The sequence below is a fragment of the Thunnus thynnus genome, chromosome 4 (assembly GCF_963924715.1).
Source record: "Thunnus thynnus chromosome 4, fThuThy2.1, whole genome shotgun sequence".
NCBI classification, from domain to species: Eukaryota; Metazoa; Chordata; class Actinopteri; order Scombriformes; family Scombridae; genus Thunnus; species Thunnus thynnus.
Genome location: NC_089520.1, coordinates 35,097,396 through 35,117,168, shown reverse-complemented (window position 1 = coordinate 35,117,168; position 19,773 = coordinate 35,097,396). Strand labels below are relative to the sequence as shown.

Sequence of the window (19,773 nt, the reverse complement as noted above, 5' to 3'; positions counted from 1 at the left end):
AAGTAAGTCAGCTACTTCAAAATTATATCCAAGTACAGTAATTGGATATAATACAGTGTGTCTGAATCCATACAGAGGCTTTGGAGATTTAGATCAATGTAATTAACACACATACAAAGAACTGTACATTATGGAACCATTTACACACAAATACACAGGCAACAATCAAAATGTGGAGTAGCAGAGGCTGAAGGTTCCAGTGACAGTCATTGTACACTAAATGTTTTTAAGTGTAACCACTGCATGTCTTATGCAATCCGTCCATTAACTATAATCTCCAGTAACCTCTGCTCAATGAACCCTCCTTAAACCAGCACCCAGAATCATCGTATTTCAAATATTTTGTCGTTTTTGAATATAGTGCTGCTGCAGTGGCGAGGTCAGTTCAAACAGAGTGTTGTTGGGGTGAAGTCAGATAAGGTTGAGAACTTCAGGCCTGTTCCCAGTACAGTGCTGCTGCTAAACAAGATGACAAGGAGAGTCTGTATTGTATGTTTCAGCATTATTACACAGCACTGCAGCCTTACTCACATACACATTCTCCTCAAGTAGGGCATACTACTACTGTGCCCCTTGGCAATGCACTTAACCCAGTTAAACATTTCTTCCCCAGATGTTCAATATGTGTCATACTGTAGTCAGAGGGGATATGTTGCTTAAATACACAACGGATGAACTCTTTAGTCATCAGATCGAGTTAAATATGATGCAATAGCTTATAAAGGCTGATAGTTTAAAAGTTCAACCACTCTGAATGTGCTTTTTACTACACAGCTGTGTACATGATAAATTTATTTATACTCCTACTGTATGAAAAAGTTCATTGTAAAGTGAGCTACCCTCAACAATTCTTACTCTTGTGAATTAGTTATGAGCTACAAGTATGTGGATCCATTAAAGGAACATTTCTCAGATTTTTCCACATCAAAGCAGTTGCACGTTTGCATTGTCTACAGCTCATGCCAGTGTTCTCTTTAATTAGCTGTAACATCCCATGTTACTTAGATGAGCCCAAAATAGCCTTCAGTAGATGCAAGCAGAGAACACTGTTATTTTTTAACCTCTTCCACTCCCGCCCCCCTACTATAGACCCATTTTTTGGGGGGACAGGGGATATTTAGGGGGAGATAGCAGGTCAACAGTATATACCAAATACAAGTGGTATACACCATCTGAAAGCAAGTAATAAATCTGTAATGAACATTGTGTTTTGGTTAGGCACCTATTCAAATTTTGAAAGTGTATAAGGGCTTAGAACATCATGATGGAAGTATTTGATGACCACTCCCATGCTCAGTTATGTCTCATAAGTTGTTGCATCAATTTTTGGGTTGATACCTTTTGCTACACAGATTTGGTGCAAAACCATTTTTAACCACTCGAAAGATCTATATCTTTTTACACCCAGTGGATGTGCAGTATTGGGGATGGACATTTGTACTTAACTGTCTAAAAAGCAAAAGTCAATTATGTTTATGCTTGAAATTGACTTATTACTATAAGTAATACGTTGCCTTCAAATAATTTGACTTATCATCGTAAGTTTGTAAAGTAACAGTATGGTTTTAACGTATTGACTGGGGTATTTTTGTCACTGTAGCACAAACACAGTGTGTGTCTGTGTGTATTTTATATTCTCATACAGGCTTTTCTACAGTCCTCCAGGCAGACTGTGTGAGTTTCTTTGTATGTGTGAAGGTGCAGCAGCAGCAACACAGAAAAGAAGGACAACAAGAAAGAGGGAAAGAGCATCCTGTGATCCTAAGGGCAGTAGCTGGCGTACAGACAAGCTCTTTGAAAGCATAAACACACAGTTGAAGAAACAACACTGAGGCAGACAGTCCTAAGGCGTGTGTGCGCTGCTGTCTGCTCTGCTGTATCTTCTGCTTCTTCCTCTGCTTAGGCTAACAAAGACTAATGAGAAATCAGCATATATGACTGTAGTCTGCTCAGACTTCTTTTATTGCAATGGTCTCTCTTTGCACAACAAATTTGAGCCGACCAGGCTCAAGTTAAACATATTCTGGATTATACCATGGTCTAACTTATAACCTACAACCTCTGATATGACCACAGACATTCAATATGCTTGTTTAACATAATATCTTTGGAGAAACACTGATTCCATATATGTCCAACCCTTGTGAGAAGCTTTCTGTTTAAACTGATAAATGAACAGTGAGGCAGAATGCTCACAGTACATTACATCGCCATTTGTTTGGTCAACAGAATTCAAGAGATTTTAATATTTTTATTTTCTCTTTATGTCTCATCAGGTCTGCTAAGCGGTTACGGCAGAGTGGGTAGACAGGCAAAAGATAAGTGTCCACATCAGTGAAGGTAAGTTCTGTTAAGTAGACTACTGTATTAATAATGTACATTCATAGCAATCCCTCCCTTGTTTTTTACATATTCCTTGAGCTCACATATGAGGCAGAGGACATTTTCACTCTCATTCATCTGTAGAGGTTGCTTCACCTCATAAGTAAAGTCTTACAGTGTAAGCATGATGTTATGGAAATGTTTCTCGTATGTGATTGGGAATATTGATTATGTATTGGCAGCAAAATAGCGTCTGCACTTTTTTGTGCTCTTCCTTACCTTTAGCTCACCTAAAAGGAAAAACAAGTATCCAGCTCATGATTACCAAGCTTCAGACTTCGGTACTTGACTGGCGGCACTGCTTGGCTGTCTTCTGCCTCACATTATTGACACACATCAAGCTGTTTGTGACTTATTAAGCCTATTGCCTCAAACATGTCCTGAGTGGAAAAGCCTTAGAAAGGTTTTTCTGTATTGTTTTTCATTCATTTAATCACATTCCTCTTTTCAAGTGGAAGCAGCTGTGATTGCAGCAGGGAAGGGCCACCAACTAACAGGATACAGCAGGAAAGACTGGTGTGGTCATGTGTATGTGTTTTACCGTCTCGGGCTTTGCTTTTCCACCAGTTTGTGATTTACTGTGACTTCTGCCTTACTTGTACACATTTATGTGTGAGTGCAGTACTCCCAGCAGCCATGACAGGACTGTGGTGGAGTGCTGAGGGTAATTGTGTGTGATGGGTGAAGTACTATTTTTGGGGTGTTAGTAGAACAGATCTGGTGATGTTGTGTTGAGGGTATATTTAGAGGTCAGAGAAACGGTTGAAGGGGCAGTTTATGTATTATGCCTCCAGCGTTGCCACTGCCTCAGAGAAATAAAAAAAAAATTGTCAGGAGAAATGTACAGTATTTGTTTTTAGAACAAGCTTTTGCAGCAAGAAAAGACAGAAACTGGTTCATTACGGACTGTTCTGTAAATATTTTGGATGGAATTTTTTCAATAAATGGCTGTGAAAATGCTAAAAGTTTAAATGAAAAAAATCATTACTGTTCATTAGGGTAGCAGCAGTTAAAATATTAGAAATGGGATTAAATGTTATGCAGGTTTACTATGTCATTTACTGTTCATCTTCTAGGAATGGAAACAACGTCTGAATAACACACTGTCATTCAACACCACCAGCACATGAATGCTTCATATCAGTTATGGAGAAAAAACTAACATTGTGTAACTAATGGTGGGACTCTCAGGTCCAAATCACCACCACACATGAAATTAGCCTTGTGACAAGTGTTTACCTTGGACATGGAAGAATTTTATAACTTAACAATTCTATAATAAAATTTTATATGCATTCTTTTAGAGAGCTGTGAAGGTCCGGTAGGAATAATAACCCATAATCTACATAAATATTAATTTGTGGATGTACCCTTGATGTTTGAAGCTGTAGCATCACGCTAATATAAAGCAGTCCACTGAACACAGGGAGGGCCTCTGTACATATAAAGATACAAAACTGCTCCGTTTGCAGGCATGGGCATTAAAATTCATACAAGCACTTCATGCATAATTACACACAAAATCATTAAATGGGATTGTGTGAAATGAGGGATTTTCCAGTTTTGGAATATGTTTACACACACCAAAATGCACCCTCCAAATCTACATGAAAAACATTTCACCTCCTCAGTCCCGTCTCCACTATGTTTGTCCCAGAAGAGCACCATTATCACTGAGCACCATCCAAAATCACTCTAATGGATTCCCCTAGTGCTGAGAACAATGGAATAATGGCAATTGGTACAAAGACTGTGTTTGTGTGTAAGTGTGTACTGGGTTGGGGATGGGCATAACTGAATGTGTATGCTCTCCGCGGCATGGACAAAGAGGAAGCACAGTAATTAATTTAATTTGTAATAACACATGCTTAAAGAGGCAATTACCGTAACATCTGTAAAAATGTGTTTGTATATATTCTACAATATCTGATCTACAGGAAAAGAGTTACTCTTCAAAGAGCAGAGTCTTTTCAGTCAGTCAGTTTGCAGATGTAATAATCATGCTTCAGTCATGCCAATTATGCTTCACAGTTCATTTAACAGTGAGGACTTTTTTAGCTCTTGCATTTTAAGCGGTTCCTCTTATGAAACAAATAACCTGTGAAGGCTATGATAAGAAAATCAGTCTTAAGATTAATTGATTCATTCTACATTTGGCCTGTCAGGAGGGCGAAATGTAATTTACTCCAGTAGACTTCACAGTAAAGAGGCATGATGATAAAAAATAATCGGTAGTCTAAGTGCATATTAATGACAGGGCTTTCTTACAGAAATCGCCCTCTCATCTTAAATAATGGAAGAAGTCATATCATATTCAAATACCAGTTTTCTTAACAGTCTCATTTAGCAAATTATGTTAATTCCCTGCAGTTTTTAGAAGTAGGTTAACATTTTAATCTTTCTGTGTCATGATTTCCACTCTAAGCGTGCTTCTGGCAAAACTCATCGAAGGTCACTAAGCAGTGCTCACTGATACATGATACAAAACATACTGTATACACAACATACAAATTAACAAGCTCATTTTAGAAATAGCCTGCACCAGGCCAATCTGTTTCTGTTGGAGCCTGTAGCATGAGAGGCAGAAGGGAGAGGCCAGATGAAATTCCATCCATTTCATTTCCAACAGCTTCACCCATTAATGCAATGTTAGGCGAAGTACTTGTGTACTTGTGTGTGTGTGTGTTTGTGAGTGTGATGGTAATGTGCACGTGATGTTCTGGACCTTAGGCCAAACTAAGGTAACTCTGACCTGGTTGTGTTTTGGCTGGTCTATTAGGTCACCTTATGTGTGTATGTGCTGTCCTAGTATGTGTAAACCAAAGTATGTAAGCTAGGTCATCTAGAAATGTGACACAACTTACAGTTGTGCACACTTCCACACTATCAAAGCAGCCAGCCAAACCAAACCTGCCAGCCCAGTGCTGCATTTGTGTCCCCCAGACTACCCTGTAAAATTCTCACTCTCTGAGCTACTGCCATGATGACCAGGAGTGTCCCAATTCCTCATGACTGCTACCGAGCAAGGGCACAGCTGTTGATTGCCCTTAAACTGGGCCCTTGAAACAACATCAACTAGTGCCAGCTTAAAAATGAGTGTTGACCCGTTTTCCCTGATTTGATACTATATGGTCCCTGGCCATATGTCTCCTCCAATACACTTGGAGTTGCCAGCCACTTCTCTCCACCTGCTGGTAATATACTTGACTGAGAGGCGTCTAAAGCCTGGACAATATCAGCTCAATAGATTGGTCAGACATGGGGTGTCAGGAATGAAAATAGGCATTGAACACGATAAACTGTCATTTTATCCTGTGTAGTCTGTCATGGCAGAAGCTGATTCCCGTTGGTCACAAAATGGCACAAAACTGCAAGATTAAACGTTGCCAAAGGACATGAAAAGAAGCCTGATGAATGCTGGTGGCACGTTCCTTGGTCAGATGTAACCAAAATCTATTAGTTTGGATTAGATGGGATCCAGCATTTTTGGCGTGGACCTGGCCAGGACTACCACAGTGACTGTATAGTGGCGACCGTGAAACATGGAGGTGGGAGTGTGTTGATATGGGGCTGCATGAGTGCAAAAGGTGTAGGGGAGATGACATTTACAGGTGGCACAATGAATACAAGTTTGTATACCCAAATATTGAATGAAAAGATGACTCCCAATCTCAGGAAGGTTGGCAAGAGAGGAATTTTCCAACATGACAATGATCCCAAACTCACTGCAAAAATCATACAAGAGTTTTTAAAGAAGAAAAAAGTGAAAGCTATGACCTGGCCAAGTATGTCCCCTGACCTGAATCCAACAGAAAACCTTTAGATTATTTTGAAGTGAAAGGTAGAGCAACAAAACCCCTCCAGCAAAGAGTAGCTGAAAATAATCATCTGTGAAGAATGGCAGAACGTCTCTCCACAGATTTGTTGTAGACTGTTATCATCCATACCCAGGAGGATCCAATCTGTCATCAAAAGAAAAGGCAGGCGTACCAAATATTAAAAAATAAAAGAATGGCATCTCACTAATGAAGGGTGTGCTCACTTTTGTTGCAATTTGTTCTTAAATATGGACCTTTTATTATAGTTTAATTAGTCAAACATTCTGTTTTTCAAATGGATTGGCTTAATTATTCTTGGGTTTTGTCTAAAAGCAAATTTAAAGTGCATTAAATAGACAGGGTTTGTAACTAATCAATATTTTAGTGATATCAGCCAGGGGTGTACTCAGTTTTGTTATATACTGTAGGTGAGTGCACCATCCAAGTCATCCCCTAAAAATGAAACCGTTAACCCCTTAATGGTCTGATGACCCGCCCACGGGCACAACTATGCTATGTACACGACTTCTATCTTTAAGTTGGTACTCATGCGACACATCTTTGGAAAGCTAAGTTCTTGTGATTCTATTGATGCAAACAATTTCAAGATACAGTCACAACAGCAGGTAAAATCAATGCCTCTGTTAGACCACCAACAAACAAACAAACAATTACAAAATTCATGCTACTCACCTATGAAGCCTCATATTACTCCACTGACTGATACAACTCTGACAAAAATGGTCTTGTTACACTGGCAAAGGTTATCATAATCATAACTTGAGTTAGCATGTAAATATTAGCCACATCTCAGTATCATAATGTTGGCTGCACTCTGACCTTTCGATTTACACCTCACTTGACCCAATAGGAGCTTCCATGTCCCGTCCACAGCCTACAATAGCCAATGAGAGTCCACGTTGAAAGTAAGTGCCTGCCCCTCTTCTTTCGTGTAAAGACCGAGCCAATAGGAACCGATTCTGCCAATGACTGGCGCTTCAAATAGTCAGTGAAATTCCATATGCAGCTTTTGTGGTTTCTATAAAGCCACAACCAAATCATGCATGTACTCCTAATGGTTCAAGAACAGCTTTCAATTCACTTTAGGTATGCCTTGGATAGGCATTTTAGGCTAATTTTACAGAAAGTGGAAGGGAAGATTGCCCTGTGGAAACCATCTGGAAAATATTGTTGTTGATATGGAGGAACCTCAGTCTGTCTGTGGATGCATGAGTGAATCAATATATACCCTTGTGCCAGAAAGTCAATCTGCTGCCAGCTTTGGACCTTGACATTGCCTCTCTCTGTGTGTGATGTATAAACCTCAGAATTAAAGCTTCTATTGTAGTCAATAAATCAAAAGGCCTTGACCCACCTGTCATCCACATTTCACATCTCTCACCCGTTCCCACAAATCCCTTCAAATCTCCTGCTTTAAACCAGCTGTATTCACATGATGTTGTTTTCATAGCTGTACTGTAAAACCTCACCTTTGGGTATGATGACTAGATGAGCTAAACTGTTGAAATCCATATTAGACACTACAGAAAAAAATACAGTATATTGAGCCTAGCTTTATACTTATCTTCAAACTAGCTGATAGTTATATACTAACTTTGACCTTCATAGGACAGATAGTCAGGTTCTACATTGGAATGGAATTGGAATTTTTTTTTTTTACATGGTGGTTCCAGTATTCTGTTCCACTCATGTAACTGGGAGTGGTCATCATATTAGAAACTCCTCTCATATAATCACATCCATTACAGCTCAATAAATAATTCTAACAGCTTTATTAATTAAAATTGCTGCTAGATAGAACTTTCCCCAGGTTTATGATCACTTTCTGTTGTATTGGCTGGTGTGTTTTTGGTGCAACTCCTCAGCATCCTCGTCAGTCTCTGTCATTTTTAGTGCTGGGTACCATTTAAAATGTTTCAATACTAGTACTGATGTGATACCTGAGTTTCATATATTGGGAACTACATTTATTCGCTATCTTGCCATCCTCTAAAGCTCACTAATTAACATGTTAGTGAAGTGTAAAGATGAGAAGATGTGGTTTAACAGGGGGTTATGTAGGGGGGCTATTTCTTGGCCAGGTACAGTGACCTCCCTGAATCCCCACTGGTTGCCTGTCACCTCACAACAAGACTCCAGGACATTCCTGCACCCAGCCAAGAAATAGTCCCCCAAAGCAAATACTGTAAGCGTATTCCCCAAATTATCTAAATATTCCTTTAAGACAAATGTGTAAGCATTTAAGACAGCTCTAGAGCTTGAAAATTCATCTGCAATTTGTGTCACAGGATTCTCCCAACATTTGTGTAAAAATAGCTGGACATAACCATATGCACCATATGCACAAACCATATAAAATAGGTTTATGCAGCCAGCAGTATAGCTGCTATTTTCGACTGCCATGCAAGTTAATATGTAGTATGTAGTATGTGACGTTCACTGACCCTTTTTGTCGCCTGCTGTGCACTCAGCCTCAGTGTATCACTCTGTGCTATCATTTATAATGCACTGCAGTGTTAGAGAGAGTTCCACACACATGGAGAGAAACACTGACCTATTTCAGAGCTTTCACTCTCACTTCCATTACCTCTTCTCTGCCCTTCTCTCTCTCTCTCTTTCTTCTTTCCTTTTTATCTTGATTTCTCTTTCGTTCCATTTCTGTGCTTCTGGGAATAGATCTGTAATTCAAAGCAGATTTCTGTCTTAAGGCTCATATATGACTGTATGGCATGCTCTTTTCCTAATCCCTTCCCTCTACTGTTCTTCTCTGCTGTGTGTGTGTGAGCATGTGAGCGTGTGGGTGTGCATGTGTGTGTGTGTGTGTGTGTGTGTGTGTGTGTGTGTGTGTGTACTGACAATTCTAGTAATTAACTGAGATAGGATGATACTGGTCAGGTTTCAGAACAGCTGGACTGCAGATATGTGTGCTTTTTATGTGTGTGAGTGGGATGAGGGCGTACTGTACTTCCCTGTGTGTGTGTGTGTGTGTATGTGTATATGTGTGTATGATTGGCACCTCATGCAAGCCAATGCTGGGGTATTAGCTCCCCAGGGGCAGATTAGCTATTTAGTTGAATAGTGTTGGATTGACATACCACCAGATGGTTAATGCATAATGTGTGTGTGTGTGTGTGTGTTGGGGGTGGGAGGGGTGGGAGGGGGGAAGGTGTTTGCAGGTTTTGGGTGAAATCTGACTACTGCCCTGAGGCCAAAAAGCTGTTGTGTCCCCTCTGCTGTGAAATCGGTCTGTAATTTCATTGCTCATAGTTTAAAGAGATAAAGACCAACCCTGAAATGTGTGTTTGTGGTCCATTTGTGTCCATTTTTGATATTATAATGTGAGCGAAACATTTTGCATTAGCATTTTAAGAATTATCCTAATGAAACTTCAACATGTTGACATGCTTTTCATGCCATTCATTGTACTGTAATGCACATTTTTGTTGTTTACCATTGTTTAAATTTAACCTTTTGTTTTTATTTTTATGTTTTTATTATTATTGTTTTTTTAACCTGCTTCTTGCTGAACAGCAGCCAGTTTGGTTTGATTCATGTGTTTATTTGTCAGGGACAATGCTATTAATCAACACAAATCAGAAACAACTGTAAATGAGTTAAGGCCAAATCTTAGTTTCCGCCTCTGCGTGAGTCTGTGTGATGTAAATTTCATCCTCTGCCCATGTCCGTGAGGTTTGTCCTAAAGTTTGTGACCAAGTGAACTGTATGCACTACAAGTGCAGCGACTGTGCATGCACTAGAGATGCTCGCTTTGTATATTGTATGTATGAAATGTATTCTCCATCCTCAGTCCTGTTCTCATTGGGCTGTAGCACACACAACTGTCTTTTTTCAACTTTTTCTTGTTATTCTGCAAAGTACAACAAACAAAGGAACTCTTCTTCATGTCGTCACAAAGTTACTACCTTGTGTGCATGTGTGGAATCTGTATGCATGCGCAGACCTGCAATTTAAGTATGTATAGAAGGGCATGTATGTCCAGATGTCCACATGCAAGTCTGTAACTGTCTACGGTTACCATAAATTGGTCTTTAGCATAGCAGGCTAATTTTCATCTTCCTGGCCAGATGTTAAAGACAACTCAAAATTAGAACAAAACTGGCAAATGCTGAACTTTTCCTCTATCTTTCCAAATGAATATATTTTTGGAATCATACTACATATTTGATCATTGTTACTGTATTCATATTTACCATTTTACATGAAGGATCTCAGTCCTTTTAGACATTTTAGACAAATTTTAGCATAAATTTACAGACCTATTTTTACTGGAGACTTGAAATAGTGACCTTATGGTAAACACCCACTCCCACGCTCCCACCTGTTTTTAGTTTATCCTGTTGTCATAGCTTTGAGCTCTGGTGTGATTTGAAGCAGAGTGGAGGATTGATCCTGGTGGGCGGATGGCAGCATGTGGGACAGGGATTAACAGTGGGCAGGAGGTCCTGGTATGGTTGCCAGTACACAGACCTGGCTGTCATGTGGAGTTGGTGGGGAGTAAATTAGAAAGCTCTGGCTGGTGGGCTGGCAGCTGAATATCGAGGCAGACAGAACAGTTTGGAAAAACATGGATGTAGTGTCATTGTTTTTGTAAGTTCCTGCAGAGTCAATCTGCAGCTTTTTTACAGAGGTTCACCATTCGCTACCATCTTTGCCAGTTACTGAGGCTTAAAAATCCTAATTTGGGCAAAAGGCAATGAAGCTTGGTATGGATGGAGTTGAAGTAGCACAAATCAGGACTGCAAAAAGGGAACCTAGCTTTTCTGACCCTGATCTGTGGAAGAAGAACTGACTTTGCATTTAAATGTGAAATGGATTTTGACAGTCAGCTGCCCAACAAATCTCCTGAGACAATACTGGAAAGGGAGAAGATTTAAAAATGACAGACAGAAGGGGGGCTTTTTGGTGAGATTTAAGGGCCAAATACAGTGGATGATGCACCTCATTTGTCACTGCAACACAAACAAAGCTGGCCAAAACAAACCAAAAGCAAGACTAAACTAAGATAAAGTTAAGACAAGAAGACAAAAGATGCAAAACACAGTAAAGAGAAGACGAAAAGACAATGAAAGATAAAAAGACGATAAGAGATAAAAAGATGTGCATCGTAACAAAGACGCTAGTGAGATGCCAGTGGTTAAATGACGACAATGATGTCTGCAACAGCCATGATGATCAATTCTTTAACAAAATTATAATATATAATATAATAATTTAATATGCTCCACATTCTGCTTTGTCTCTGGCTCCCAGTGAAGCAGCATTTGTGTGTTTGGAGCCTGATCCCACTTTAAGAATCACTGCTGCAGAGCTTCTTCCTGGCTTTGTTTCTAGGCTGCTCTCTCCAGGGAGCCACACAGGGACTCAGCTGTGAATATAGGCCAGAGTCGACACACTCTCTCGTGCCAGAATGCATATACACAGCCACACATTCACATACATACACACACACACATACACACACGTGCTAAAATGAGTTTATACTGTACATCTACTGTACGGTCTACTACGCTGCCTTCTTTCTAACCATCTGTCCCTGTATCTATACTCACAGGTCCTCGGGGCGGCTGTCAGGAGAAGCATCTAGCCAGTCAGGAGAGGTGAGGGGCGAGGCCGGCCAATCGGAGGGGGAGAGATGTTGGGGCAGGGCGGGCATGCGGCCCTGGCTCTCATGTCATTACTGATACTACTGTGGCACGAGGCAGCACCCATCGAAGTCCCACAAGACCGTAAGTCGCTCAGCAGTCATCAGATCCACTTCAACTCAACATGGTGAACTGCCATACCATCACCCACATGAATGCGGTTAATCCTGAAGCTAGCCGATAATTCATTTGGGTTATCAATAGGTCCTTAATATTCTCATTTGCCCTGCAAATTGATTTTGGGAACAATGTTTTTATGTAGTCACACTGGATGTGAGCACTGACAGTTTGCACTTTTCACTGCTGCTGTTCTGTCAAACTGTGCAGGCTTTATGGCACTATCAAGAAGAGAGCTGCAGTAGAACATCCTGTGCAGTGATGTCAGTGATGTCACTTTCCTCTTTGTAGTGAATTGTGGGGTAGAGCAGGTAAAGACTTTCTTTAGATGGAGGGATTGTGCTTAACAAGGCAACATTTTTTAACATTTTTTTAAAAATTTGTTGTTAGATCTCCTAACATCAACCATATCACCACTAACATTAAATATTGTATAATAGGATCAATCAGAAACATTTCCTATGGTAGGTTAATTGAGCTAGTAAAGGGGCACTGCAATGATTTTACAACTAAAGATCACTTGTCATGAGGAGTCCTGCTCAGCCTGTGAAAACAGTTGTATAATATCATCCATGGGTCTGAGGAGAGCTTTGTCAAAGAAAATCACCCTGATGACATCATCATCATCATCATCATCTGAACTTGTGTTTGTAGACTTCAAACCAATAACAGAAAGCCTGCGTTACTAACTTGGTGAAGTGGTGAATGGTGAAGTTTGAAAGATGTAGGCATTTACCAGGTATGGAAAGATGCTACCAAGTTGCATTATAGAAATAGTAGGATCCAATGTTTTTGGAATGAGATAGTGTATCCAAACTTTTGACTGGTACTGTATATTAAAGGGTAGAGTATACTGGCCTCTGCTGCATTGGAAATCTGCATTGGATCTTGGAAAATGCTTATTTAGAAGTCACAGTGAAACGGCAGTTAGAGCGTCTTTAGCTTCAATAATGTGACATATTTACAGGTAAAATAGATATGTGGGTAGGGGTTTGAGGGATCCTTCAGATTTGATTGGATCACTCAAAAATGTGCATGGTTGAGAAAATCTGGAGTGACACAGAGCTATAGTGAGATATAGTGCAGTGTCCATCTACACCTTCCTCACCCGCGATGTCACAGGAGGAGGATAAAGGAGAAATTAACAAATTAGACCATAATGATAGTCTTTTATTAGCTACTATGACACATGGGATGATGGTCAAGTGTGGTTTTACATAATTGGGGTCAGCTGGTCACCAAATCATGTGTGTATGTGCCCCCACGTTCAGGATGAGTCATATATTTACATTTTTTACAGGAAGAGAAAAGAGACGGACATTTCACTATAAAACACTCAAAAATAAATGTTTGATATATAGTCTGCATATACCTTAATAAGACACATAAGAGACAAGAATTTGGAAAATACATATTTTATTTCACCAATCTGTTATTAAGCATTGCAGGGTTTAGATAGGTCCTTTGAATAAATGGATGGATGAATGAATGAATGAACCTTCATTCAGCATTTTCTTTCCTTTCAAATTTAAAGTAACCAAAAATAAAAAGAATTTAAATATCACACCTCTTATTATTCAGTGAAATAGCAGAATCATATATAAGTGCTGGTGCATTTTTAGGGGGAAAAGCCTTTAGAAAATGAATTATAATTTGCATTTAAGTACTGTGCACTGTGCACATGCACTGTTTCCCAGGCATGTTATGCATTCCATTTTAAAATATGAAACCATAATGTGTATTGCAGGAGCTTTAGCAGTGATCACATTAACATGTGGTTTTCATGAGAATAGACTGCCTCATATCTAGTTTGCCACTTCTGGTCTTCATTGATTTCAACATGCACATACTCCTATATTATATAGATATAATCCCAAAATACACACACACACAATCACACATATCCTCATACTCGTCCATTATGAGGGTAAAAAGGCCTGGATTCTGCTGTTAAATGGATTCCTGCGGGAATTGGGAACAAAGGCACAAAGGAGAAAGGGAAAGTCTTGCCTTCTCTTTCTCTTTTCTTACCCTCAATACACACGCTCCTTTTTTACTGAGAAGACACACACACACACACACACACACACATTCCTTTTTCACAGAAACGATGAATGATGCTGAATGTCTCGCAATTGTACAATGAAAAATGATTTGATACTGAGAGAGGCCCAAGGACACCTGTCTTATATGTTCCATACACAACTGCACTCATACACATACACACACATACACACACACACACACACACACACACACACACAACCACAGCAGTCAGCTGTCAGCTGCTCAGTCTTCTATTTCTCTGCCCCCCTATGGCGCCATCTCACTCTGTTTTTTTATAAGCTTGACCTTTCAACCCTGGACTTATGATGCTCTATTGATCTGATACACACACACATGCACACACCCTGCCTTACAGAGACCATTTGTATAATACCCTTATAACCCAGTGACCTCTCCTTAATGTATTCGCAACACTCTGATAAACTGACTGTCAAAGATTCTATTTATTTCTGACAAAGCGTAAATATAATGGGTTGGTCATTTCTAGGTGTGTAAAGATAGACCAAACACACATACTACATGAAAGACAACAATTTCTTAGTTAATAGTTTTTATCACTTTTAGTGCAAATTGCAAATTATAGAATTGCTTAAATGAAAAACTGTCTGCGTCCATATCTATGTAAAAGTATGCTAAAGAATAAAAGGATGCCTCTATGACAACTGAACTTGGTTTGATTCCAATTCTCCAAATGTCTCAATTTATACACCTCCACAGAGGCAGATATTATTATCAGACAGCAGGTAATGCAGTGTCCTTATGGAAACATTACCAATCAGATTTAGTTATCAATAGTGATCCATTTTTCAGCTTTGCAGTGCACATCATCACAGTGTTGTAGTGCAAAATAATGCTCCATGACATGCTCTAATGACTCTTCCCTGATAGCCTTCTGTCAGAGCTAACTAAGGCAGCACATGCTCCTGAGAGAGAGGCCCCACCCCCCTCCTCTCTTTGTGTCTCCTTATCTGCTTCACAGCAAACTGCACTCTTGACCTTTATTGATGAGTGCTTTCCACACATCCCTACAGGACATCAACAAACACACACACGTACACACACACAATATCTAAGGGGCATATGATAAATACTATTTTAAATCAGTAAATAGGTCTAAACACAGTAATCGTTATAAACAGGATCAAAACATGACTGAAAATATGAGTGCATAATAACATTGATGTAAGCATGCATATGTGCATACACAGCTCAACTCATCCGTAACTGCCACACAAGCACAAGGTCAAACTCCTGACACAGGGTTGCTTCATTATTGTGTGTGTGTGTGTTCTTGTGTGTCAGTGGGGAGGAGGTTTAACTCACAAACAGCCTGGCAGTTCTGTATTACTGCTATTACTATTAGCAGGTCTCCCTTAAGAAGAAGCTATTGGCTGTATTTCAGTCTTGTTCTGAATGAAAAGCAACTACCAGAGAACATGATAATCCATCACAGTAAATGTATGTTTCGTCAAATTCTCTTTTAATTCTAATTACCTCGTGCTCCAGTCGAGTGACCTCTTATTAGTGCTCCGTTGCATCACACTCAAAGTCACCTAATATTCACAGAAAGGAAAGCATGTGTCAGCTCACTTCATTGTCAGATCCTTGTGTATTTTATTCAGGCTTCGTTTCAAGTTTGAAACAGCCTCATCATATTCAGCACAAAAATGACAAAATGAGCAGGTAAATATAAGCTAGATATAGTAATCATGTACAGTGTGCCAATTGTGAAAAGTTCCAAAAATGACACCACATAGCTAAGTGTTTACTGACACACATTGAATCAACTCACTATGCCTCAGATACTACCTCAGAGTATATATTTCTCACTGAAACATTCTGTAACAATGGTATTTCCTTTGACACCACAGAAAGCAACATTTCACTGTGCAGCACATAACGCTTTAAAAATGATTTTTTTTAATCTCTGATTGATTATTTTCTCCACAGATACACAATATTACACTGTATTAGTGTATTTGATGTATAATCTAATCCATAATGTGTGTGCTTTCTCTCTCTTCTCTATGATATGGAAACTCCCTACAGGTGAGTCCTCAACCGTCGTTTCTCTGTTTCAATCAATAGATCACTGTACTTTCTCTCATTTATGTAACAACTAATATAGATATTTTCTTCCATATGACCATATACGACCTACCCATAAGCTATCACATAGATAGTAACATGCAAAGTTATAACATAGGATTATTAAAGTGTATATATTGTATGTCTACATGTCTCTAATATGATTAACAGTCATATAATCCTGCTTCTGTCTCCCTGTGGCTTTACGTTGGACTACCAGCAAAGATCCTGCAAGACTGTAAGTGTTCCTTGCTAACATATCACTGCTAATGTTTCTCCCCTACAGTAATATTTTAATCAGGCACCACAGCCCTGTAACACTAACAGGCTAATTCCATTGAGAAAATACTGGACATCACACTTAATGACTGGGATTTAAACCAGTAGGCCCATATTAAGCCTGCTTAATTTCAAAAGGCTGTTTACCAGGGAAAAATGATTTGTGTGTTTTCAGGTTTTTTTTTTTTAAAGAAAATTGCCTGAAAAGAGAGAAAAACAAAATCTTTTCTTCTTTATATTCTCTCAGTTGGTGTCCATCACAGCCTGGTTACTCTGCTGAGTCACAGCTACACTGTTTAATACAGCCAAACTCACAATTTAGCTTTTCTTTACACATTTGCTGTTATCAGTCATCTGCATGAGCAGAAATATCAATTTGATCAGGTCCTATAAATGCTACCTGTGAATCAGGCAAGCAGTCCTTCCTGCGCTGCTGTGCTGAGACGTTGAATCAAGTCAATCAAATATTTTATGACCAAAAAATTGTCTGACAAAGTCCATATAAATACAGCTTAATAGCAAGCTGAGCTGTGTAATTGACTATGTTGACATTTAAAAATAGTGATTATGGAGAGAGATGAAAGTAACAGAAAGTTGTTTTGTTGCTGTCACACAGCCCCATCCTGTCTGATCCTGTCTGAGCAGGTTTACTTGTATGTCATCATTTTGAGAAGCTCAGTTTTCTGTTTTCTCATATACACTCAGATTTATACACTCGGTGCAGTGGATTGTTTTCAAAAAGCTCAGTTACTGGTTGTGGAAAAACTCATGTCTAGTGTGAACAGTAGGCCAAAATAGTGTGTTCAGAATCAGCTGTGAAACACTAAATGAATGGAAGGAGCAGTTTGAATTTTTAAACAACAAGCCTTGTTGTGCACAACAGCAACAATCAATGTGTATGAATATGAAATCCAGTAATAGCACAACACTTTTGAATATCAGATGACTGTGTCTTCATAACTCAGAGGTAGCTTAAAGAGTGTGTGGTATAAGCTGTTATAAGCTGAGGAATAATTTTCATACCAATTATCTCTCATAGGCAGGCTTTTATCACAACCAAGCATACTGTAAAAATACTCTTATGGTTGCCATAGCAACATAGGGGATATGTATAATAGAGTGTTTTTTTCAGTTGTGGATGAGATTAGCTGGTAGAGCTTCAATTAAAGAGGAAAACTGCTCTCCCATCTCTGTCCTCTCTGTTCGACAGGAATTCATTCTCACAGTCCATAGTCTAGAGCTTCATTTTAGGGCACTGAGCTTCTCCTTTAATCTAGCAGGCAGCTGGCCCTCTGAAGTGCTTGTAATCTTGTGTGTACAGTATGTGTGAGTGTACATGTGTGTGTGTGTGTGTGTACAGCGTTACATTCAAAGCCCTGCAGGGCTCTGTGAGCTAGAAATGCAAAAGGGCAGAGAAATGTTGGCTGCGTGGTGCGTCTGTGGTGTTGAGGGGGTTTGGCTTAAGTGAGCCATTAAATATGTATAGACTGAACACAGCTGAGGAGAAGGACACTATGACTATATATTTCTGTTATGAGAATGTAAAGCAGACTGATGTATGAGACTGATAATGGCTTTACTGTACAATAAAAAACAAAAGAGAAAAAAATATGAATCATAAATGGTATAAATAAAGAAAATATTAAACATTAAATAGTAAAGAAATATTCTATAATTTTCCTATTGTGAACAAATCCCATGAAAAGAAAAAGTATTATGTTTGTATCCCTTATTCCTCTGTGCCATAGACCTCCATTGTTACTATTAAAAACTCATCAGTGAGCCACACTGTTGTACTGAGTGACATTCATTACCATGAACACACACACTGTAGTTTACTTTGACTCAATCCCACACACACCACCCTGCTGCCAGAAATACTCACTAGAACACCAGATATGGATTCATCCACCACTGAAAATAGTCCCCAACAAATGCATTATTTCCTCCTGTTTGAGTAATGTTTGCTAAAAACTACAGTGGCCAGTTGTTTCAGTGAATTACTAAGCCTTATTTAAATAAGTGAAGCTATATATTTGTGAGCCGCTGGGCTGAGTGCCAGAAACAGTGTAGGGAAGTAAGAAAGTACTGAGAGATGGACTACAGCATGCTTAGCTTTTGTCTTTTCATGGGATTTGTTGACAATGAGAAAAATATAGAATAACACCAACTTTATCCATTAAATCTTCAGAGCGTTTTTCATCCTGGCAAGAACGGAATTTTCTTTAGAGAAGCTTCATATAAATTGATATATTGAGCTATTGAAAATCTATGTTGTCTCTAACGTGCACTGAAATGCCATGCAAATGTATGTGTGTGTGTTATTTCTACACGACTGTATTCATGTAACCTTCTTCTCTCTGTCTCTCCCCTCCACCCATAGTGAAGCAGCCCCCCACTATAGTGAAGCAGTCAGTGAAGGACTACATTGTTGACCCCAGAGATAACATCATCATTGAATGTGAGGCCAAGGCCAACCCTGTGCCAACGTAAGCAGTACACACGCACACGCGCACACACGCACACACACACACACACACACACACACATGCTGAGGACAGATAAGTGAGCACAATGGCCTGTACTCACTTATCTGTCCTCTACTTTAAGGAATAAATCCACGAGGAACCAGACCCTCTCATATTTAGACTGTATTATTATACCTGGATTCACTAGACATGCACCACACATGTGACATCCCTTAAAATTGACCCATCTTACATAGTATGGGGGCCTTCACTTTCAGGTAATACACAGACCTCGTTATGAAGGGCTGCAGTTTAACTTACCTATTGCTTTACTCAGAATGTTAAAGTGTGTTTTTTATTGAACTGACCCTTAATCAGAAATCAGGATAGTTGAGTAGTGGTAGTGAACAGGTGGAGCAGCTCACTATTTAATGAGCAGGCATGGGAGATTTTGCAGGTGGCTCAGGAGACCTGGGCTGCTTTTCATTATGCTAACGTGTCTCCTCACTTCCCTCACTCGCTTCTCTTCATCATGTCTTAGTTTTTCCCAGACAGGATGTGAGAGAGAGACGCAAGGACTGAGGAATTTAATTATTCAAACGAGACATCCTCGTTCACTCCAGCGTCATTTTGAGGAAATGGCAACTACTCGTGACGCTCAGCACCTTAACTGTCAAATATGAAGAAGTCAGCTGTCAATAATATGTAAAACTTGCTAAGAAACGATTGAAACTCTAAAGTTTAAACTTAAAATTCATGTACAATTAATCAATACTTTACACTGTTACTTAATCATTTCTACATATTGATAGTGGGAAGGAAAACACCTGATAACTGCTCCAATGTTTTATCATTTGATTATAAAACATA

General features: G+C 39.3%; 1 protein-coding gene across 12 annotated transcripts in view; it reads left to right on the top strand.

Moving 5' to 3' along the window:
- Positions 1–19,773, top strand: part of nfasca (neurofascin homolog (chicken) a) — a 142,421-nt gene that overhangs the window by 64,301 nt on the left and 58,347 nt on the right. For 10 of the 12 annotated variants that reach the window (XR_010928263.1, XM_067588485.1, XM_067588489.1 and 7 more), the window contains exons 2-5: positions 2,277–2,340; positions 11,794–11,968; positions 16,377–16,394; positions 18,819–18,924. Coding sequence is in view for 11 of the 12 variants with exons in the window: in XM_067588485.1 (XP_067444586.1) it covers positions 11,875–11,968; positions 16,377–16,394; positions 18,819–18,924 (218 nt within the window). In the remaining variant the exon portion in view is untranslated. The remainder of the gene's footprint in view (positions 1–2,276; positions 2,341–11,793; positions 11,969–16,376; positions 16,395–18,818; positions 18,925–19,773) is intronic. The other 2 variants (XM_067588486.1, XM_067588495.1) reach the window with 1 other exon arrangement.